Source organism: Notolabrus celidotus, chromosome 5, assembly GCF_009762535.1.
Source record: "Notolabrus celidotus isolate fNotCel1 chromosome 5, fNotCel1.pri, whole genome shotgun sequence".
Taxonomy (NCBI): Eukaryota; Metazoa; Chordata; class Actinopteri; order Labriformes; family Labridae; genus Notolabrus; species Notolabrus celidotus.
Window position 1 is genome coordinate 7,366,748 of NC_048276.1, and position 23,955 is coordinate 7,390,702.

Here is a 23,955-nt window from a genome sequence, read left to right on the forward strand (position 1 = left end):
CAAAACGTGTAGTTCCCATACCGGGAGTCGAACCCGGGCCGCCTGGGTGAAAACCAGGAATCCTAACCGCTAGACCATATGGGACGCGATTATACAGAAAATCTCTTGTGTTTGTAAACCGACAACACAATCTATAGATTGTATTTCCTGAAATGGAAGAAGCTAAATACATTGACGGACCATCTTGTAGATTATTGTAGGATACTGTATTGTATTGTTGACAGAACCATAACCGCCTAAGGTCCCAATGTTAGCAAGATGCTATTTAGCTGTGCTCAAACTGACCGACACTAAGCTAGCTCCAGCCAGTGATGGGCAAAGCTAGCTCTCTAAATAAGAAATGACAATTGAATCCTAAAGTAATTTAATTTACCTGAAGTGTTTTACAATGATGACTGAATATCCTGGAAAACTCATCCTAAACTCAAAGAATGTGTTTTAATTTCGATTATACTCAAAAGTTGATTGAAAGAGTTATTTTATTTTATTTTATTTAATATCCATTTTATTGTTTTATTTACTTGAGTCAGTCCTAACAAGATGGGTCAAAAGGCATGTACTTTTCGTGGACACAACTATTTATCAGTGTTTATTTATTTTAAACACACTTACTCACATGTATTGTATACATGTACTGTCATAGGTGTCTCTTGGCTAGAGAACTTTATATATATATAACTTTATATTACTATTATATAATAAATTGCTATATTATTTTAGTATTGTTTACTACAACTTACGGTCATATTATATATTATTTATTTAATATATTGCTCAATCTGTCATTACCAACCATAATAACACCATGTCAACCTGTCATTACTGAATCGTTTTAATACTTTCTGCAATTACTGCCATTTAATCCATTTGTAACACTTGTATATATCTTAATTCCATTTTTAACATTGTATATATCTAAATTGTATTCTATTTTTATTTTGACTTAATTTATTTTACTATTATTTTACTATGAACACTAAACCATATCAGTGTCATACCTGTTGGATCAATACTCTCTGTAAATAAACATGTAAATATACAATGCAACAATTCTCCAAGCAGAATTCCATATTTCTATTTATTTTATTATTTAACTACTATTTTTTTAATGTATAAAACTACCTCTGCTCTGCTACTCACCACTGCGGTATTATCATATTATTTTAGCCTGTACATATCAGTCATGCCTATCTGTTGTTATTTTGTATTTATAGCTGATGTTATTGTTATTATATTATTGTTTTTATTTTATGTCTTATTCTTATGCCTTGTACTAAGAGAGCACAGTTTACCAGAGTCAACTTCCTTGTGTGTTCAAGCATACCTGGCCAATAAAGCTGATTCTGATTCTGATTGGAACTTTTTCTTGATTGTACTTATGTCTGGGTTGCTGCAACAACTGAATTGAACCTGCAGTAAAAAAAAACAATGTTGGCATTGTCACCTCTTTGTTACTTCTGTCAGTCATTTTGAAGGAGATGGACAGCAATGCAGCAAAAGTATTCCATGAGCGGGGGCATTAATTTAGAGAGGAAGCTGCATTACCGTTGAAAAGCACATGCAGGTGCTGTTTGGCTGCAGGTCAGCAAAATCTGTGACAGAGGCGGCATTCAAATATGCTTATTGATCGTATTTATCTATTTTTTGTACTCAGACATTCAACTTTTGCAGAAGAGGAGTGGTGGGAACAATTAAGTAAATGCGTTATGCAGGATACTACCCTGCTTTTATTGATAAATACACAATTTGCTGTTAGTTTTAATAATTATGAAAACAATATACTGCTTTTACTATCATAAAAGCTCAATACGGCACATATATTCTGTAAAGATGTTCCTAGGCTAGTTTAATTTGTAAGGACTGAATATGTCTCTCAAAACTATACTGCAAACACTTCAGATTTAGAAGATTACCTTACACCTGTAGCTTTTGGTGTTGTGACAGAGTGACAGCCTTGAAATCAATCAAGATCACTCATAACACAAAACAAAGACAGCAAAACAGAACACATGAATTCAAATCACAGAAAATCTTTTAAAAAATGATTAAAAGTCCTTGCTTGCAGTGAACTGATTTTATATAAGTGAAAGTTTTCAGTACACTTCAGCAGATTTGACTTATCAGAAAGAGAAGCACAGGTGTATTAAATCAATATAACACAAGAGGGAGTGCTGTTATACTGGATATCAGCACTTTGATTCGTAGACACCCTGTCTGCAGATTCAGGTCAAAGTAATCAAAGCTGTTCAGGTATTCAGGACAACAGCAGGATCTTCTGATACTGCTTTTATACTACAGTTCCCCAAGCAGTATATTACCATTGAGAATTTAACTGCAACATTGGATAAATCAGTTGCTCCTCTGACACAACTAGTTCTGCAAGTTGACTGGAACTGTACGTGGTTGCTTGTGACCGCAACCAGGAACTTTGTAATCTACATTATCAGGACAACAACTGAAGCAAGGGAGCAAGAATAATTAGAAGTTAATCCCTGAACGTCAGATCCTTTCTGACAGTTTAATGTGTGTTTCAAACAGAAGACAGAAATCAAACTCTCTCCCTCAAGGCCTCTCAAAGAGCCTCAACTAGGACCAACAACTGAAGACAAATAAAATAACTGCCATTTAAATTTCCCCGTATGTGTGCATCTTCATGCAAACTAGATAAAGGGAAGTAGCAGGCAACTTGTTTGTGCATCTCTGTATTAAGCCAGAGCATCATTTACATAAAGAGGAAGCTACAGACTTGTGTGTGTGATGGATGGAGATGGGATGGTGTTGCAGGGTTGCAGATCAGGTTCAGGTTCTGCATTGACCGCTTGATAGAAAAGTTCTGTCACCCTCAGTTTGCTGTACAATCAGGCAATCATGGACTCCAGCATCGTGGTGGAAAACATCTACCTCCTGGTCATCGTCACACTCATCAGCGTACTCCAAAACGGTGAGAGAAGCAACAAGTGTCTTATATTATGAGCAAGAGGAGAGCTTATATTTTGAATAATGATATATGTATCCTTTATCTCAATTTGTGTTTGTAGCGTTTTTTGCCCTGAAGGTGGAGAAAGAGTGCAATCGTCAAAACACCCAGGCGGCTGGTTTTGAACGAGTGTCATGTGCCAAGTGAGTGCATCCTCATTTCATTCTGTTTATTCCAGAGAAACAACCATTAGTGCAATTTCTGTTTACATTGAGAGACTTATTTTTTCCTGAACACACAGTGATGTGTGTGTGTGTGTGTGTGTGTGTGTGGAGGGGAAGCTGGTACACAGCTCATTTGAATATGTTCTAGGAAAACAACAATAAGCTTTGGAACACATTTTTTCCTCCTTCATTTAAATAAGTTGACTCATCGGGTCCTGTTGAAGCAAACAGCGGGAAATGAACACTTTGATTACTCATCAAACAAACACCTTTTTAACAGACAGACACATTTACAACAACATTTTCCTGTCTGATGCGTAAGAAACTGCAATTTCTCTTACGCTTTGTTTCTGTTTTGTGACCTTCCAGTTTGACTCAAGGGAATGTGGTTCTGTTCAAAACAGAAATCTGAATGTCTAAATCTGTGGGGTTAAGGGTATAATTAGAAAAAGAATCAGACTTTACTGACAACAGGATTAATCAGACAATCAAACAAATAGATCATATATCTGTTTAATCTCTGAAATCTGATATTTGTAACATACCTGAGTTTGAGTTTTAGAACAAACACAGCACTTCCTTATTTTAAAGGAACTCTCTGAGCCACATCCTTTCTTTTAGGGCACGTAGAAATTTCAAAACAAACGTACAAACATCTCCTGAATGTGATGCAAACATTTGCAGACCGTTTAAAACTTACCTAACATTTCTGTCTCCTACTCCGACTGCTTTTGACCCTTTATTACCAATACCAATGTGTTTAACAACCTTAGGAACACTATTTAGGTGACGCATAGTGGTTCAGCAAACTAAAGCTGGAGCTATGTGCAGCAGGGTACCAGAGATCCAGAAATAGCCATTCAATTGTTTAAGTCAACCCCGTGACACCTGAGATGAAGTTATGTCCAAGAACATGAGTTGTGACTATTCAAAGGAAAATAACTGAATGTCCAAGAAGAGCCTGAAAAAAACATATGAATCCTTCTCCAGTGATTTGTCTGAAAACTCTTCACCCTCATGCATTTTTTTATTTCTGGATGAATCCCCTGAGACATGTGAGACTGGAAAGGTTTGAGGGAAACACTGCGCAACACATTGCTCTGATTATTGCAACTTATTGCAACAGCCTGCGCAGGCTGACTCTCAGAGTGGGCTCAGTTTTTCCTGGACACCAGCACCAGAGCCACATTGAGGTTGTTTTTTTCCTGCACTGTGTTGTTTCTACCCCTCTCCTCTGCAGCTGTAAAACATTTCCCGGCAGCAGCCATGCACAAAGGGCTTGGTTTTCCCTCATTTGATACTAAATGATGATTGCTTCATTGTGTTTTATTGCATGTGACATCTCTGAAATGGCTAAATAACACCTTTTCATGCGTCTTCTAGTCGAAACTGCATGGACGCTTATCCCACCTTCCTGGCAGTGATGTGGTGTGCCGGTGTGTGTCTTAACCAAGGTAATCATTGATCAGTAGTTGTAATAAAGTCGCAATCACATGTGAACTTAGTCTGTAAACAGAGCACACCCTCACTCAGCTAAGAGGTCAGTCATGCTAACATTTGAAAGCAGTGTTTGTTCTGCAGGTTGAACTTTTGCATATAGGTGAGTTATTTTTAGCAGTGTTTTCCAAATTGGAGGTCGCAGAACTTAGAGGGAAACAAAAATAAAAAACAACTAATAATATTAATTGTGATTGTAACATTTAAACGCACAGTATGTCTATTTCTGTTGTATAAATCACTGAATATGTTTCCTTTTTCAAACCAATCTTTAATTTTTTAAAATAACCCCTCCAATTCAGCCCATGAGTATAAGTGGTTTAAATATTAAGGAAAGGATTACTGACTCCAGAGTGTTGATTTATCTTTATTTGTGTCGGCAGTTTCACCTGAAATCCTTCTAACTTTGGATACAATACAATGCTGCTAAAAAGAAATCAAGGTCCTTTGTTACGTTTAAATAAATTTCACCTTCAGAAAATGTAAATAGAAGCAAACATTCACCACTTGAGACAAATCCTTTTCATATGTCAACCTTTTATTCTTTTCAATCCATCATCTCAAGCCCTTAAAGCACGTGCAAACACTTGATTCGCTCACGTTTGGTTCCTTCACAAAAGACTTCTCCACCTGCAAAGGTGTGTAGGCTGATTGCTGATTGCTGCATGTGAGCTTTATTGTGTCAATATTGACTAGCATTAAATTCATCATAAAACAATTTACGGGAAGCTTCGGTTGGTTCCTGGTGGGAATTCCTCCAAAAATGATAAAGAAAAATATGTCGAAGCAAGGCACAACTCAACTTTCTTTATGAAGCACATTTCATACATTCAAGCATGAAGCCCAAAGTGCTTCACAAAAGAACAGAGAGACAGAAAACAACTGAAATGATAAGATAGTAAAAGACGTGATCATAGATAAAATATTTAGAAATGAAATAAAATCAATACAGTAAAATTATTAAATTAAGTGAAAGTAGAAAGCAAAATTAAAAATCAGTAAAAGCTAAAGAGATCAGAGAAACATAATAAATATAATAAATAAATAAACACATTGTATTAAAATAAGCGAAAGTAGAAAGCAAAATTAAAAATCAGTTTAAGTAAAAAAAATCAGATAAATATAATAAATAAATGAATAAATAAATGAATAAATACATTTTGTGAAAATAATAATTCAGTGCAGGGATTAAAAATGAATTACTCCAAATTAAAGCTACATTAAAAAGGTAAGTCTTCAGTTTACTGTTAAAAACACACAGAGAAACTCGCCGTTTTAATGTCCTGAGGCAGAGTTTGACCATTTAGGGGCATACAACAGAAATCTCTCTCTATATACACTTTATTTCATACTCATAATTCCATATCATCATGCAAAGGTATAAAAAAACAGAAATAAATAACAGATACAACACAGGGTCAGCAATACCTACAGTTTACATGTTGATCATGATTAAAACATAAAAAGACATTTGTTCCAGGGTTTCCAGAAACAAGAGGTGTCACCTAATGTGGGCTGAGTGAGCTCCCTTTAAATGTCATTATCTGAATCAACAAGTCGAGACATACATTTACAACACATAGGTATAATAATAGTTTTAATAAAGGAGAACGTTTGCAGTGAGGGGTCCGACACTCTGGAACAATCTGCCCAAGGAGATCAGGTCTGCTGAGTCAGTGAGCTCTTTTAAAGGTGACATATCATGCAAAATTGACTTTTTAATGGTTCTCTCTACCTGAAATATGTGTCCCTGGCATGTCTACAAACCCCCCGAGAATGAAAAAAATCCATTCTGCCCCTGTTCTGATTTCTCCACCTTTCTGTAAATGTGTGTGAAACGAGCCGTTTCAGACTTCCGTGTTTTTGTTACGTAACAACAATATCCGGTCTGTCACGGAGTCAGAGCTCGGAGCTTGTTCAGCCCATAGACTGTATAAAATAATACTGAATCCCCCCTTTGTTTTTCATTACCTGCACAAATGTGTGCTAACAAGGAGCTTAGGAGGGAGGCATGCTAGTTGTAGGCTGTCTTAATAAACACAAAGGTCAGTTTTACTCCCCACGTCTGCAAATTTGAAGATCTAGTGGATGATTTTTATTCATCATGGATAAGTGCTAGTGCTAATTAGCATAGCCACATAGCTACATGTTCATAGCTGTAGCTGTAGCTGTGTAGCAAGACACACGTCTACATACTGACAAATAAAACAACAAGAAACACTAAATCTCTGACCAATCCTTCAGAAAGGTCCTGCTGCCTTTCTGGCAGAGGTCGGTTTTACTCCCCACGTCTGCAGATTTGAAGATCTAGTGGATGATTTTTATTTATCATGGATAAGTGCTAGCGCTAGTTAGCATAGCCACATAGCTACATGTTCGTAGCTGTGTACCAAGACACACGTCGACATACTGATAAATAAAACAACAAGAAACACTAAATCTGTGACCAATGGTTCAGAAAGGTCCTGCTGCAGGCGCCTCTCCGTCAGGATCAGATTCTGGATCAGATTCAGAGGGTTGAAGTAACGTGATCTCTGAGCAGCCGTGTATATTCAGCCAACATGTAAACATTAGATCAACGTGCTGGAGAGCCGAGGCACATCCACTTCCGGAGGGGGCGTGGTCAGAGAGAAAACAGAGTGTTCTGATGAGGACTGAAGAAGAGGGCTTTTCAGGCAGACCAAAATCTGATTTCAAAGTGTTTTTTTGAGCATAAACTTTAAAGACATGTTTTGGGGACCTCTTAGACCAATATATATTGATGAAAAAAGCGTGATATGTCACCTTTAAATCCCCTCTTAAAACATACTTTTATCACAGAGCCTTCCATGGTTGTATATGAATTTTATTTTATTTCATTTTAACCGTCTTAAGAAAAATCTTTTAAAATAATTGTATTCCTTTAGAGTTCTTTTAGGGGAATTTTATATCTTTTAAAATATGTTTCTTTATCTTGACTTGTGTGGGGTTTTTTTATTAACTGCCTGTTTTATTTTGCTGCCCATGTAAAGCACTTTGTAACTTGTTTTTTGAAAAGTGCCCTACAAATCAAATGATTATAATTATTATTATTAATACATAAAATACATAACATTTCTTAGCACAGCATGAAATGTAGACAAACATAAAGCTTTCACTCATCCATCTTGGTACTTTTAAAAAGATTCTATGCATCCTTCATTTTAGCTCTTCTGTAACTGTACCACAAGCAGTATGAAGAGCACCTCTAAAAAGCTCTGTTTTAACATTTTCTGTGCACATTGGAAATTTACATGCCAGCATATTAGCCTGTGCATACAGTTTACAGCACTGTCGCTGCAGATCATCATCATCAAGCAAGTCATGTCTGATAATGTGCCCAAAATGTTTCACTTATCATATGTCCACTACACTTAGCATTTGATCTGAGATTAACCCTCCTGTTACCCTCAAATTTACTGATGTCTTTTATCCTTGGGGTCAATTTGACCCCAGCAATTTAAACCTCCAGAAACTGATTGTTACCCAGCTTTATGTGTCAGGTAATTTATGTTTCTTTGTTGACTATCTAAAAAGTCCTTTAAATAAAATATATTTAATAGTAAATACCAGTTTTCATATATGAGTTTTAATTTGATTCATATTTGATACATCAGGCATTTTGGTGTACATTTTTTGCTCAAAGTTTCTTCTTTTTGCAATAAACTAAAACATAAAAACAACATTTTTAGCTTATCAAACTTTGAGTTTCCTTCTAATTTTTATCAAAGTAACTTCAAACCTAGAAATTACTTTTTTTTCCATATTTCAAGACAACATAATACATATTTTGCAGCAAAAAAATAAATAATTTATTGCATATTTCTGCTCTGAATTGTCCAATCTTTAGTGGAAATCAACGAGCAAAAGATAATTATTTACTAGGGAGCCCTGGCAACATTCAACCAGTCATCAATCATCATGATACAGCAGGTTGCATTTATAAAAATACAATATAGGTTATAAATATCTCAATTTCTACTCTAAATATACCTAATTATGTCATTTAAACATGTTCTTAACTCTCCTGTTACCCTCAAATTTACTAACATCTTTTATCCTTGGGGTCAATTTGACCCCAGCAATTTAAACCTCCAGAAACTGATTTTTACCCAGATTTATGTGTCAGGTACTTTATGTTTCTTTGTTGATTTAAATAGCCCTTCAATAAAATATATTTCAAGCATAAACAGAATTTAAAGCATTCAGAAGGACTTTATTTGTAAAAACAGAACATCAAACTGCTGCAAGTTTGTCATGCTCTCGTTGGGCCCGCCTTGTTTCTATGTTCTCCAAACGTATGACACAGGACTCATCACTGAATGTCTTTAGAGACATGGTGGCTGGAAATATTATATCTCAATCTAAAGGTTGGCGGTTCGATCCCAGCTCCTGCAGTCACATGTGTGTCCTTGGTTATAGTGACCTCAATATCATCCAAAACAACCAAAACATATGTGTGTAAAATGTTGATATTTCTTATGTTATAAACTGCTAAAACAGCCTGGGGTCAAACTGACCCCAAGGAACGCCGATGCGTAATTTTTTTTTACAGGAAATAGGAACATATTAACATTTTAATTTTACGTTTTCCCAGTTGTTCCCAATAAAGTAGTAAAAGTCATGAAATATGAAGCCAAAAAAATTATGTTAGTCATTCATTTAGAGACGTTAAACATTGAATGGGGTCCAATTGACCCCAAGGACAATAGGAGGGTTAATAAAGAACGACACGAGGAACATTTAAAAGCCTCTCTGCCTCAGTGTGAGTGAGCAATTGAATTTACTTTGTGAGCAGCAATTTTTATTTCTAGGTAACTGAAAAACAAACAAAAATGTGGTTATAAAGACGACAGTTTTTGTCTGTAGTGTTTGTATTTACTGCAGTTTCAAGAAAGAGCCTAATCTTAATCATGTGACAATCCCAGATTAAAGGGCAGTCCGTATACTTTAGGTCATTCTGTGAGGGTGAGCAATCCAATTTACTTTGCAGACAGAAACTTTTATTTCTAGGTAACTGATAAACAAACAAAAATGTGGTTAGAAAGAGGACAGTTTGTCTGTAATTTGTATTTACTGCAGTTTCAAGAAAGGCCCTAGTCTTAATCATGTGACAATCCCAGATTAAAGGGTAGTCCGTATACTTTAGGTTATTCTGTTGATTATGGATCGCATTAGAGACAGGATTGATGATCTTTCTTTCCTCTGTTGAAGCTCCTGCTGCGTTCGCTGGCATCATCTACCTGGTGGTGCGACAGAAGTACTTTGTTGGATACATGGGACAGACCTCTCAAAGGTGAAGCACCACAGCCGGCTTCATTATGTGTGTGTTTATTTAAGGTATTTTCTAACTCGTGTTTTTGACCTTTTAGCACTCCTGGCTACCTGTTTGGGAAACGTGTGCTCTCCTTCCTGGTCCTGATGTGCGTCGTGGGCATTTTTAACTACCTGTTGGCGCGTTATTACGGCAAGGACCACAAGGACTACGTGGAAACTATCACCAGCGCTGCCTCTGCTCTGCTCCTCATCCCTTAATCCAGTGTGTGTGTGTGTGTGTAACATCACAAAGCATTCAAAGACAGAGAACACAACACGGGCTGTTTATGTTTTTGTAAAAGAGCTTTTATTGTGTTTAAGTTCGGTACAAAATAATAAAAATCTCAAACACATTTTGATTCTTTGAGTACAAAAGTCTACAAACATTTCAATCTGCTGTAGTACAGATTTAACCCCTTCCACCCCGCATACAACATGTGTAAATAAAGTGAGGTATGTGCCGACAGGTCAGCTTTAAATATACATTTTGACACATTATGTGCCTTGAAGAGCTTCAAAAGTCTCTCCACTGTCCTTGTCAGTGATCTCCAATCCACTGAAGCAAAGAAGCATCCAGATGAAATGAAGAAGATCCTTCAGTCCGGTGCAGATCTTCACCCACAGGGTCACTGATACAACCTTTCCTTGAAAGTCTTAAGGAGGGAAACCACGGCTCCCTTAAAAAAATACGGATTAAAACTCCACTTTTCCTCTCTCGTCTTCACTCACAGCTCGGTCGTGTCAGCCTCAACTGTACGTGGGACACAGAAAGAGCAGCGGAGAGTTAGAGAAGCTTCTGACATGGAGAGAAGTGTTTGGGTTAAAGTGCAGACAGGCAGCAGACACTCACGTTAAACTTTCTTTTGCTGAAGCCGAACCAATGAGAGAAGTCAAAGAGGGCGTCAGAGTAGTACTTGAGGGTGAAGCAGGTGTCCCTCCACACAGGTTTTACTTTAACCGGCTTGTCCGTGATAGTGAGGAGGTTTTTTGCCGCCCAGTTCTCCAGAACTTCAGTCAAGTCGATCTGGAATCAGTAAAAGACACTTTTAGAAACAGGAAACTGAACCATGTACTCAAAAACACAGACGTGAAAAGACAGTTATAACATGTGAATTAAAGGGCTGCTTACATCCACTCTGTAGCTTTCCCCATAGACAGATGAAATGGTCTGGTCTAGACCTCGCTCCATCTGCCATTTGATGTAAGGATCACTCCCATTGATGGACACGATATACTGCTGCAGCACTGTTACAGAAAGAGAGAGAGAATACAACTCATGAGGAAAAGAGGAAATGAGGGAAGGAGAGAGAAACTGTTGCTGTCCTGTACCCCACCCATGACACATTTACTAAGTTTGGGAGCCAAAATGAGTCACACTTGAGAGAGTATGACCTACTTAGGCACTCTGGGTCCAAAAACTGAACCTTTTTCAGAGTTATTTTTGTGTTTACCTTTGGTTTCTGCTTTCTCCATGTTGGTCTCTGATGAGTCCTCCTCGCATGCAGACATGAGCAGATAAATCCTCTTTGTCAGCAGGCTCTGTCTCATGCTGGTGTACTCCTTTAAGTTCTGCATCTTCACTTGCCTGTCATAGAAAAACAATTCAATAAAAGTTAATTAAAAGTGTGCATTTAAATAACATGCAACATCCCATGCTGTTGTTGTTTTTTCTTCTCACCTTCCCAAAGACTCCTGGAAGAGTATTTTCCCCCTGCAGGACTCGCAGTCATCAATGAGCACCAGGCTCTGCTCCGGATCACTGTGGACCCTGAAGCCTCCAGAACTGAGGGCCTCCACGGAAAACCCAGCAGGAGGGTTTTTAAGGAACTCCTCGACCTCAGTCACAGTCAGCCTGCCGTGAACAGCTTTGTCTTTAGTCATCGTGTTGTGTTTTCCTCTCATTGCGAGTGTTATCTGTCTCCTCTGTAGCAGAGTTGTTGTTTGTGCTCGAGCTGTGGCGCTGCAGCTTATAAAACACCCAGGCTGTCAAGGTAACGACATTCACGTGACGCAACTTCCGGTCTGCATTAGGAAAATAAAATCACTTGACTGCTCTTATGTGTACTTAATCAAGGTTATTGAAATGCAAAGATTGTCTTATATTTATTTTTTTTGATGTTATAAAGGCAATATAATAAATTATGGAAATTAAAGAATTGATATTGACCTTTTGGCTTTTTTTTTTTGAGAATATGTGTAGTCAACTACATTTCCAGTAGTTACAAGTCCACTAAAATAAATTTATCTACCAAAGTGTTTATTTTTTTTTTTTTTTGAACTACTTATTTTGATTTTTTTTACAGCTTTACACACAATTTCCAAATCACTTACAAGCTATATAATGAAGAAATGAAAAATAAGAAAAGAAAAATGATATATGAATAAATAAAGATAAAAAAATGAAATAAAAATAAATAAATAAATAAAACATAACTTAATGACAGGCATTTACACTCTTTGCAGAGCTCAGCTACATCTTACATTTCACATGATTACATATCCAAATAAATTTCAGCACAGTTCTATCTTTGAGTATCTTCAGTTGTAGACTTGCCGTCATCTGTTCCATGGAAGCAACTTCTTTTTTCTTTTTTTCTTTTATATCTATTGTTTTTATTACTATTGTTGCATATGTTGTGTTCTTAACCTTAGGATTGTGGGGTGGGTTTGGGGTCGGGGCTGGGGGTGGGATCTTTTTCTTCATTTATTCTATTTTACAGCACTTTGTGTTACAATGTCATTGTATGAAAAGCGCTTTATAAATAAAGTCTGATTGATTGATTGATTGATGTATGCTTAAAACTTCTTTAGTCTCTGTTTCCACTGAGCGGTTGTTGGTTGTTTGTGTCCTTCCAGTTAATAGTTATCATTGTCTTGGCGATTAACAAAAGTATCTGCATTATGTACCTCTGATCTTTGTTATATAAACCTCTGGGTAAAACTCCCAACAAAACCGAAGCGTTGAAAACCTTTTTATTACCACACTTTTTTAAATTATTTTTCACATTTCTACAACATATAGCACAATAACTGACAGAACACATTGTCCCCAGAGGACAATCAACAATGACGACAAAGATACCAATCTGACAAAAACAAACCAATAAAATGTATAAAATTACAAATAGACAAGTGAGTATATGCTTAAACCAATAAAAATAATAACAACAATAATAGAATAAATACATTACTTAAAGAAAGGTACACTGGCATTAGCATAGACAGACTGTAGTAGCAACACCAAACTACAGGGGGCTTCACCAAAAATTAGACAAGCTTGTTAGATTTAGATGGTCTTACAGTTTTCTATTCACAACATGCTGGGGTTGCCTAACAAAAAACATAAAAAGAATAAAAGAATAAAATAAAAAGGGGAGACCTGCCCTAACACAATAAAGTTCTACAGCCCTGTGATAAGATTAATGTATTTTCCCCATTTGGCCCTCTATAGGTCTAGTCGGTTTATCATTCTGTATGCAAGCTCTTCGTAGGCTCCGACTACACCTAATTCAGCAAACCAAGTGTTGAAAACCTTTAATTTAGAGTCATTTTATATGCGAATACAGAGAATCACCAGGGGGTTTGAACTGTTTGTTGTGGTTCTCTATTCAAGACGACATAATTGACCAAATAATTGATCTGTGACCTTGGAAAATTCACAAATTTTGCCAAGTGTGTTGTGCTACAGAAATCCACGTGTATGGTATCTGAATATAGAGATATTTTGGCCTATCATAAATTCTACCATATCAAATCTTGACCGTGAACACCAACTGAGTGTGCTTTTATTTTGAAGGCAGCAAACTTCCTGTTTTCGTATATCTGAGACTACCTATATTGCATTGCTTTAAAACATACTTCTGAGAAACTTTATGAGCTGATTATGGCTCCTTTGTGGTGTCTGGTGTCTCCTTATGTGCACAATGTGTTTGAATACAAAACAATATGAAGACATATTATATTTTGTACACACTTATACAATATATAGATACAAAGATATGTAAATGAATACGTTTGCAGATAAGTAGATAAAATATCATAAGAAAACATTCAAATTCATAAAGAAAGAAGACAAAACAAACAAAAACCTTTTAAATATGTTGAGACTTGAAGACGCTGAACCAAAGCTGGTGTTGATAATTTTAATAGGTCAATGAAAGGGAGACAAAAAACTCTTGCCACACTTTTAGGTATTTAGTTATAAACACGTGAGTCACCTTACATCAGTGATAAGGATGAATGTGCTGCATGTCTGTGAGCCTAATGAAACTAGTGCTCACGTTGCACCATTTCATTCTGAAGCAATGTTTGCTCAGCCTTGTTTTCTTACATCCTGGAAGAATGCATGGAGAAGTTACTGACAGACACTTTACCCTGATGTGTGTGAGTTATTACTTACACTGTTTGTCTTCCTTTAAGCTCAAACACAGCTCATTCAAAGGGATTTTTCCTCCCTTGGTGTTCACTTTATTCCCACAAAAATGTGAGCAGTCACAACAATCATGCTTTTACTGCAGATCCAGCTGGTTCAGCTTTTGTCGCCAAAATATCCAAGTTTAGACTCGGTGGTCAGGGGAACTGTTGACTCACTTGTTTTGCAAGTACTTACCAGTCTGCATGGACCTACAAAATACACACATGTATCCTCTTTCAGGATCTCAAGTAAGCATGTCAGTGTGTCTTGTTTGCCCATGCTCTTATTAACCCAAGACACAGTCTACAGCAATAAGGCATCCTTCAAACGTGACATTGAAAAGCTCGTAAAAACCTGTTTGTCTTGACCTGTTATTATCTTTTTGTTTACCGGCCAATCATTGACTCACGTGTGAGGCCAAAACTCTCGTATCAGTTCAAGGATTGAGTCAGTGGATCACCAGAACAACGTGAAAATGACCTTTTTATGCATTTGTATTTGTGTCAACAGCAGATATCTTGTGAAATACATGAACCTGGTCAGTTTAAGGTCAGGGCGTGTCAGTCCAGTTAAGATTGGTTTGAAAAGAAGGTCGAAATCTGTAACAAAAGAACAAATAAAGCCTTTAATGGGGGTAGAAAAATGAAATAAATGAACAAACAAACTGTACACGTTTTTTACGCAGCGTATTACAGAAACAGAACTGTGCTTTATTTTTTCTTGCAGTCTCACATGTTACAAGTTAATAATTTTACTGTCTTTATTATCTCAGGGTACAGGGGGATCAACTCGTTATCATAAAAAAGGCACTTTTCTCAGGGGCACGTGCGATATGCCAGGGTGCAAAAACAGCATTTTGAGAACTTTGTTACTAATCAGGCTGAAAATGTTGGATCAAGGAGTACCCACCCAGTACTTATCAGTGCACTAGACTGTAATTCACCTTTGAGTGGTTTATTAGCCAGTGAACAGGCTAGACTATCTTTGAAAAAGGCATGTGCAGAGATGTATAATGATTATAACCACACTCAAGTCTAAGGGGCTTCAAAAATGTACTCAAATGTTCAAATTATTCAAGATTCTTTATTGTCTTTGTACAAAACATACAATGAAATAAAGGTGCATTTAAGACCAGGCTTCATCATGAATATAAAATGTTTATATACATAAGCAAACTCATCCATGCTAATGCAGACATGCTGTAACATCTTTGTTTTGTCTTGTTTTGTTTTTGTGTTTTTTCTCTCTCCTTTATTTCTTGAAAATTATTTAAAAACAAAATATTTAAAAAAGGATAATAAACAGATAGCAATAGCAATTTTATTTGTGAAGCACATTTCATTAAATGTAAGTTCAATGTGCTTTACATGGAGAATTAAAAACAGATAAACATTTTTCCAAATAGAATAAATAAAAACAGAAAAACAATAGATACACCCAACATACATCAGACACAGCAATCAAACAAACAGCAATTGTTGCTGCACATGCATCCAGTCACACCAGTCATTATATCATTCATATACTTGAGAAAATAAATATGTTTTGAGTCTTTTTTTTAAAGCGGAGACAGTTGATAATGAATAAATACACATTCACACGCACCCACAACATGCCATCATTAAATCATACACACATTGCCAACAGATGCAATAAAAAAAAATTAAAAGAGTACATATTGCACATAAGATAAGATAAGATAAGAAAAGAAATTACTTTATTGAGCCCCGGGGGGAAATTTGATTGTTGCAGCAACCCAGGCATAAGTACATCGAGAATAAGTTTCAATTAGTAAAAAACAAAAATAGATAAAGATAAAATAGAAATGTAAGATATATACAAATGGTGTAAATAGTTGTAATTACAGGCAGTATGAAACAATCATTCAGTAGTGACAGGTTGACATGGTGTCTTTATGGTTTGGTTATGACAGATAATGCAATATACTGAATAAATATAGGTATATAATATGACTGTAAACTGTAAATGTTATTCACATAGTTATTGCACATTGTGGCTGTATCTTTTTTTTTATCTTAGCTGAACATTGAGAACTTGAAGGTTTGTATCAGGACATGTGTCCTGTGTGTATATATGTGTCCTGTGTGTATATATGTGTCCTGTGTGTATATATGTGTCCTGTGTGTATACATGTGTCCTGTGTGTATATATGTGTCCTGTGTGTATATGTGTCCTGTGTGTATACATGTGTTCTGTGTGTATACATGTTGCCTCTGTGTATATATGTGTCCTGTGTGTATATATGTGTCCTGTGTGTATATATGTGTCCTGTGTGTATACATGTGTCCTGTGTGTATACATGTGTCCTGTGTGTATATATGTGTCCTGTGTGTATACATGTGTCCTGTGTGTATATATATGTGTCCTGTGTGCATACATGTGTCCTGTGTGTATACATGTGTCCTGTGTGTATACATGTGTCCTGTGTGTATATATGTGTCCTGTGTGTATACATGTGTCCTGTGTGTATATATGTGTCCTGTGTGTATATCTGTCCTGTGTGTATACATGTGTTCTGTGTGTATACATGTTGCCTCTGTGTATATATGTGTCCTGTGTGTATATATGTGTCCTGTGTGTATATATGTGTCCTGTGTGTATACATGTGTCCTGTGTGTATATATGTGTCCTGTGTGTATATCTGTCCTGTGTGTATACATGTGTTCTGTGTGTATACATGTTGCCTCTGTGTATATATGTGTCCTGTGTGTATATATGTGTCCTGTGTGTATATATGTGTCCTGTGTGTATACATGTGTCCTGTGTGTATATATGTGTCCTGTGTGTATATATGTGTCCTGTGTGTATACATGAGTCCTGTGTGTATATATGTGTCCTGTGTGTATATATGTGTCCTGTATACATGTGTCCTGTCACTGTGTGTATATATGTGTCCTGTGTGTATACATGAGTCCTGTGTGTATATATATGTCCTGTGTGTATATATGTGTCCTGTGTGTATATATGTGTCCTGTGTGTATATATGTGTCCTGTGTGTATACATGTGTCCTGTGTGTATATATGTGTCCTGTGTGTATATATGTGTCCTGTGTGTATATATGTGTCCTGTATACATGTGTCCTGTGTGTATATATGTGTCCTGTGTGCATATATGTGTCCTGTGTGTATACATGTGTCCTGTGTGTATATATGTGTCCTGTGTGTATATGTGTCCTGTGTGTATACATGTGTTCTGTGTGTATACATGTTGCCTCTGTGTATATATGTGTCCTGTGTGTATATATGTGTTCTGTGTGTATACATGTGTCCTGTGTGTATACATGTGTCCTGCGTGTATATATGTGTCCTGTGTGTATACATGTGTCCTGTGTGTATACATGTGTCCTGTGTGTATACATGTGTCCTGTGTGTATACATGTGTCCTGCGTGTATATATGTGTCCTGCGTGTATATATGTGTCCTGTGTGTATACATGTGTCCTGTGTGTATACATGTGTCCTGTGTGTATACATGTGTCCTGTGTGTATACATGTGTCCTGCGTGTATACATGTGTCCTGTGTGTATACATGTGTCCTGTTTGTATATATGTGTCCTGTGTGTATATATGTGTCCTGTGTGTATACATGTGTCCTGTGTGTATACATGTGTCCTGCGTGTATACATGTGTCCTGTGTGTATACATGTGTCCTGTGTGTATACATGTGTCCTGTGTATACATGTGTCCTGTGTGTATACATGTGTCCTGTGTGTATACATGTGTCCTGTGTATATATGTGTCCTGTGTGTATATATGTGGGATGAACTGCACTATTGTTGTGAGGTTGGGTGGGTGTTTATTGTTTATTGTTTATGTTTTATGTATGCATACTTGTACAGACTGAGAAAAAATGTCCTTGCTAAAGACAATAAATATCTATCTATCTATCTATCTATCTATCTATCTATCTATCTATCTATCTATCTATCTATCTATCTATCTATCTATCTACTCCTGTAAGCCCCGCCCACAAACAGATTGTAGTACACGCTCAATCAGGACGATGTAGGAAGACCAATCAGGAGAGTGGCTCTGATTGGTCAGAGCTGATGGGAGCAATTGGAATTTATAGATTGCTGGATACAGTGGCATAAGAAAATACAGAGATCTCACCATCATCTCAAAATACCTCATTTACACCTAATTTATTGATGGCTGTTGATGAGTGTTATGACTTTTTTTTTGCCAAGCACAGCACAAAACAAGTACATATTTTTTACCCAATCCTACCAACTGCAGCTTTAATGTTTATTTATTTTTCAAAGGGAATAAAAAACAGATATATGAAATAAGCACAAGACAAGAGATTTGTAATTGGAGGCAATTACACTGTACATTATCAAATATAAGGAATAATATAATAAATATGAATATTAAAAACTCTTAATATAACAAAGACAAAATAATGTGACTTGTATGTATCACCGTCATTCACAGCACTTTTGTAAATACTTTATTAATATTTATTTAATTTTTTATTAAAATGTGTATTTTATTCGTATTTGTATCTTCTTGTATTCCTTTTTTTCTATAATTTTGTGACTTTCTTACATAATGTGGATAAAAGCAACTGTAATGAGTATTTCTGATTCTGGTTCTGGTTCTGAAGTGGGCCCACACTTTAAGGAATGCTTTTCATGTCCTGTCCGCTAGAGGTCGCTATAGGGGGAACAGCCATTCAGTGGAACGCAGAGTTCTGAGGGTTTGAGCTCTGAAGCTAACCAATGTTTCACCGAGGCCATGAAGAAGAGGTCACTTCAGATCCTGAACTGCAACCAGGAAAACCATGAGACCTCATAATGTGGTGACCGGATGCAGACTGGTCGCTGTTCTAATTCTCTGGCTCGGTAAGTTGAGTCCCTGATGCAGTGAGGCTGCTTTAGCTGAGGTCCATCTATGCTAACGGTAAACCGGAAACAAACCGGATATGGTTTATTTTGGATTTCAAAATAAAATTACAGAATCAGAATTAGAATCCGCTTTATTGGCCAGGTATGCTTGATCACACAAGGAATTTGACTTAGGTAAACTGTGCTCTCTTTGTACAAGGCATAAGAATAAGACAAACAAATAATAAAAAAAGTGTAATAACAATAACATCAGCTATAAATACAAAAGAACAACAAATAGGCATGACTAATATGTGCAGGCTAAAATAATATGATAAAAGTGCAGTGGTGAGTAGCAGAGGTAGTTTTACATTAAAAAAATAGTAGTTAAATAATAAAATAAATAGAAATATGGAATTCTGCTTGGAGAATTGTTACATTGTATATTTACAGAGAGTATTTATCTGACAGGTATGACACTGTTATGGTTTAGTGTTCATCAGAGTGACAGCCTGGGGGAAGAAACTGTTCTTATGGCGGGTTGTTTTGGCGCACAGTGATCTGTAGCGCCTGCCAGAGGGGAGGGGTTTGAAGAATTTGTGTCCAGGGTGTGAGGGGTCAGCGGTGATGCTACCTGCCCGTTCCTGGCCCGGGACCAGTACAAGTCCTGGATGGGGGGCAGGTCGACAACGATGATTTTTTCTGCAGTCCTTATAGTCCGTTGCAGTCTGTGTTTGTCTAGTTTGGATGCAGATCCAAACCAGACAGTGATGGAGGTGCACAGAACAGACTGGATGATGGAGGTGTAGAACATGATCAGTAGCTCCTTGGAAGGTTGAACTTCCTGAGCTGACGCAGGAAGTAGATCCTCTGCTAGGCCTTTTTTCTGATTGATCAATAAAGTAATATCTTATCTTATCTTATCTTGTGTCTATGTGGGAGGTCCACCTCAGGTCCCGGGAGATAGTGGATCCCAGGAACCTGAAAGAGTCTACAGTAGACACAGTGCTGTTCAGGATGGTGAGGGGGGGAGTGGAAAAAGTTCAGCAGAGGTTAACCATACAAAAACAACACACAAATGTGTCTACTGTTGTTGTTTTTTAAATACAATTAACTAAGCTGCATTGGCCCTCTGTGTCCCCATAGTACTTACTTAGCCACTGTACATTATGTTACCGTTTTATTTTGAAATTGATTACAGGAAATACAAATTAAGATGGATACAACCGACTGTCAGTGATCTCAATGGTCTTAAATTTCTTTGCTGTTTTTTTTCCCCACATACAAGCTTCAAGATAATCAAAGTTATACAGTCTAATGTATTTTTGATTTGTGTACATGCCTAATTTTCATATATAGATTTAATTGCAATTATATAAAAAATAATCTACATTTTTTGTAGCACTGAAATACATTATTTGATTTTATTGTATTTGATGACTTTATTTGGAACATGTAAAAGTAAAAATACAAGAAAAAAAGCATACAAGTAGAAAAGAAGAAAGATCTATACAAACATACAAGAAAAAAGAAACAGTTTTGCAAAAGAAACAAAATCAATATTAGCAATCAGTGAAACATTTTACTTTACATGTGCGAAAAGGAGTAGGAAGAAGTTAAAACTGATCTAATCCTATCCCTCTATTCACTATTTTCTGCCTTTATACGAGTGCAATCCCACACGTCAAATCTTCATATATTATCTTCATATTTACACCAACAAACAGAAGTAAACCCCTCATGATTCTCAACACTAGTCTTCCTCCTTGTACCTCATGAAAATCACTTCTTTATACTTCTTCTTGAATTGAATTATGTTCAGACATTGCTGTAGCTCCATATTGAGACAGTTCCACAGTTTTACACCACAGACTGAAACACAAAAACTTCTCCTTGTGGTCCGAACACTCATCATCTTTAATCTCAACTTCCCTCTTAAGTTATAACCCCCCTCTCTTTCACAGAATAATCTTTGGATATTTCTTGGAAGGAGATTTTTCCTTGGCTGATACACAATTTGTGCAGTTTTAAAATCTACAAGGTCAAATAATTTCAATATTTTTGATTTGAGGAACAATGAATTTGTGTGTTCACGGAAATCAACATTGTGAACTATTATGATCATTATAATCATTAAAAAGTAATAATAATAATAATTTTTGTGGGTAGGACTCTTTTTTTGTAGTGTTGTACTTTCACATATTTCTAAATGAACCCCTGACCTACATTTTAGCACAAAAGAGCAACAGATTTAACCTATCAGCTGCTTTGTCATACACAAGGGAACTCTTAGCCTTAATACCATGCTGCTGTACAACCCCAATTCACTCACTGTCTGCAGGCTAACCTCTCCTGCATGCATGGGTCATCAAAGTGTCCAGATAAAGCTAGCCCTCTCCGCATCTCATTTATCAGTAGGACATACACTACCAGTCAAAAGTTTGGAAACACCTTCTCATCGAGGGTTAGTATTTATTTTAATTGTTTGAAACACTGTAGATTAATACTGAAGACATCACAACTATGAAAGAACATACATGGAATTATTTAATGAACAAAAAAGTGTTAAACAAAGCAGAATATGTTTTATATTTTAGATTCTGTAAAGTAGCCCCCTTTTTCCTTCATGACAGCTTTGCACACTCTTGGTATTCTCTGAGTCCGCTTCATGAAGTGGTCTCCTGGAATGGTTTCTAATTAACATGAGTCTTGTCAAGAGCTCATTTGTAGAATGACTTGCCTTCTTAATGTGTTTGAGACCATCAGTTGTGTTGTTCAGAGGTAGGGTTAGCACACAATGGATAGCCCCATTTGACTACTGTTGTAATCCAGATTATGGTAAAACCAGATTATTTCACAGTTTTGATGTCTTCAGTATTAATCTACAATGTTGAAAATGATTCAAATGAATAAAAACCATTGAATGAGAGAGGTGTGTCCAAACACAGAAGGAGAATTTGTGCGTCGAAAGGTATAGGAACAGAGGGAGCAGGTACATAATGAGTTTGAGGAGAGTGATGCCATAGCACGAACAAGTGTTAACAAGCAAGGTGTACCTTTGCATGCACATATGATAATCGGCATGTCAGCTACAGAAAAAACTACATTATGGGGATGGAATAAAGAGCACGGACCACATATCTCCTAACCTGATATTCTTATTTAACCACATATATCCGATTGGAAGGCCAAGCTGTGGACAAACAGGACACAATTTAGGTGAAATTAAATTACACTTTCATTACACTACCGTTCAAAAGTTTGGGGTCACCCAGACAATATTGTGTTTTCCATGAAAACTCACACTTTATTTATCAAATGAGTTACAAATGAATAGAAAATATAGTCAAGACATTGACAAGGTTAGAAATAATGATTTTTATTTGAAATAATAATTTTGTCCTTCAAACTTTGCTTTCATCAAAGAATGCTCCCTTTGCAGCAATTACTGCATTGCAGACCTTTGGCATTATAGCTGTTTATTTGTTGAGGGAATCTGAAGAAATTTCAACCCTAGCTTTCTGAAGCACCTCCCACAAGTTGGATTGGCTTGATGGGCACTTCTTGCCTACCATACGGTCAAGCTGCTCCCACAACAGCTCAATGGGGTTGAGATCTGGTGACTGCGCTGGCCACTCCATTACAGACAGAATACCAGCTGCCTGCTTCTTCCCTGAATAGTTCTTGCATAATTTGGAAGTGTGCTTTGGGTCATTGTCCTGTTGTAAGAGGAAATTGGCTCCAATCAAGTGCTGTCCACAGGGTATGGCATGGCGTTGCAAAATTGAGTAATAGCCTTCATTATTCAAAATCCCTTTTATCTTGTACAAATCTCCCACTTTACCAGCACCATAGCAGCCCCAGACCATCACATTACCTCCACTATGCTTAACAGATGGCGTCAGGCACTCTTCCAGCATCTTTTCACTTGTTCTGCGTCTCACAAATGTTCTTCTGTGTGATCCAAACACCTGAAACTTCGATTAATCTGTCCATAACACTTTTTTCCAATCTTCCTCTGTCCAATGTCTGTGTTCTTTTGTCCATATTAATCTTTTCATTTTATTGGCCAGTCTCAGATATGGCTTTTTCTTTGCCACTCTACATAGAAGGCCAGCATCCCGGAGTCACCTCTTCACTGTAGACGTTGACACTGGCATTTTGCGGGTACCATTTAATGAAGCTGCCAGTTCAGGACCTGTGAGGCGTCTATTTCTCAAACTAGAGACTCTACTGTACGTGTCTTCTTGCTCAGTTGTGCACCAGGGCCTCCCACTTCTCTTTCTACTCTGGTTAGAGCCTGTTTCTGCTGTTCTCTGAAGGGAGTAGTACACATCGTTGTAGGAAATGTTCAGCTTCTTGGCAATTTCTCGCATGGAATAGCCTTCATTTCTAAGAACAAGAATAGACTGTCGAGTTTCATATGAAAGTTCTCTTTTTCTGGCCATTTTGAGAGTATAATCGAACCCACAAATGTGATGCTCCAGATACTCAACTAGCTCAAAGAAAGGCCAGTTTTACAGCTTCTTTAACCAGCAAAACCGTTTTCAGCTGTGCTAACGTAACTGCACAAGGGTTTTCAAGGTGTTTCTAATCATCCATTAGCTTTCTAACGCGATTAGCAAACACAATGTACCATTAGAACACTGGAGTGATGGTTGCTGGAAATGGGCCTCTATACACCTGTGTAGATATTCCATTAAAAACCAGACGTTTGCAG

General features: G+C 36.9%; 3 protein-coding genes and 1 non-coding gene across 4 annotated transcripts in view; 2 read left to right on the top strand and 2 right to left on the bottom strand.

Annotated features, from left to right (window-relative positions):
- Nucleotides 1-12: 12 nt before the first annotated feature.
- Nucleotides 13-84, bottom strand: trnae-uuc. Its single transcript has one exon. It is a non-coding gene; the product is annotated as a tRNA-Glu (tRNA).
- A 2,650-nt stretch (nt 85-2,734) lies between these two features.
- On the top strand, nt 2,735-10,268 carry alox5ap (arachidonate 5-lipoxygenase-activating protein). The gene is made up of 5 exons (XM_034682857.1): nt 2,735-2,941; nt 3,039-3,120; nt 4,525-4,595; nt 9,871-9,952; nt 10,029-10,268. The coding sequence occupies exons 1-5, from the start codon at nt 2,869-2,871 to the stop codon at nt 10,189-10,191; spliced, it is 471 nt and encodes a 156-aa protein (XP_034538748.1). The 5' UTR covers nt 2,735-2,868; the 3' UTR covers nt 10,192-10,268.
- LOC117812217 (mesenteric estrogen-dependent adipogenesis protein-like) lies at nt 10,257-11,966 on the bottom strand. The gene is made up of 5 exons (XM_034682856.1): nt 11,651-11,966; nt 11,424-11,557; nt 11,102-11,217; nt 10,823-10,996; nt 10,257-10,723 (listed from the first exon to the last, which is right to left on the bottom strand). Exons 1-5 carry the CDS (start codon nt 11,872-11,874, stop codon nt 10,694-10,696), a joined length of 678 nt encoding a protein of 225 aa, XP_034538747.1. The 5' UTR covers nt 11,875-11,966; the 3' UTR covers nt 10,257-10,693.
- Nucleotides 11,967-19,079: 7,113 nt separating this feature from the next.
- Nucleotides 19,080-23,955, top strand: part of b3glctb (beta 3-glucosyltransferase b) — a 35,588-nt gene continuing 30,712 nt past the window's right edge. The window contains exon 1 of the mRNA XM_034683975.1: nt 19,080-19,253. Coding sequence (XP_034539866.1) covers nt 19,193-19,253 — 61 coding nt within the window. The 5' untranslated portion in view covers nt 19,080-19,192. The remainder of the gene's footprint in view (nt 19,254-23,955) is intronic.

Excerpts from the sequence above, each read along its gene's own strand:
- alox5ap (XM_034682857.1), top strand. The coding sequence starts at position 2,869 with ATGGACTCCAGCATCGTGGTGGAAAACATCTACCTCCTGGTCATCGTC. Across the intron at positions 2,942-3,038 it reads CATCAGCGTACTCCAAAACG|CGTTTTTTGCCCTGAAGGTG; the intron begins GTGAGAGAAGCA and ends TTGTGTTTGTAG. Across the intron at positions 9,953-10,028 it reads ATGGGACAGACCTCTCAAAG|CACTCCTGGCTACCTGTTTG; the intron begins GTGAAGCACCAC and ends TTGACCTTTTAG.
- LOC117812217 (XM_034682856.1), bottom strand. The coding sequence starts at position 11,874 with ATGAGAGGAAAACACAACACGATGACTAAAGACAAAGCTGTTCACGGC. Across the intron at positions 11,558-11,650 it reads TTCCAGGAGTCTTTGGGAAG|GCAAGTGAAGATGCAGAACT; the intron begins GTGAGAAGAAAA and ends TTTCTATGACAG. Across the intron at positions 10,724-10,822 it reads TCAGCAAAAGAAAGTTTAAC|TTGAGGCTGACACGACCGAG; the intron begins GTGAGTGTCTGC and ends TCCCACGTACAG.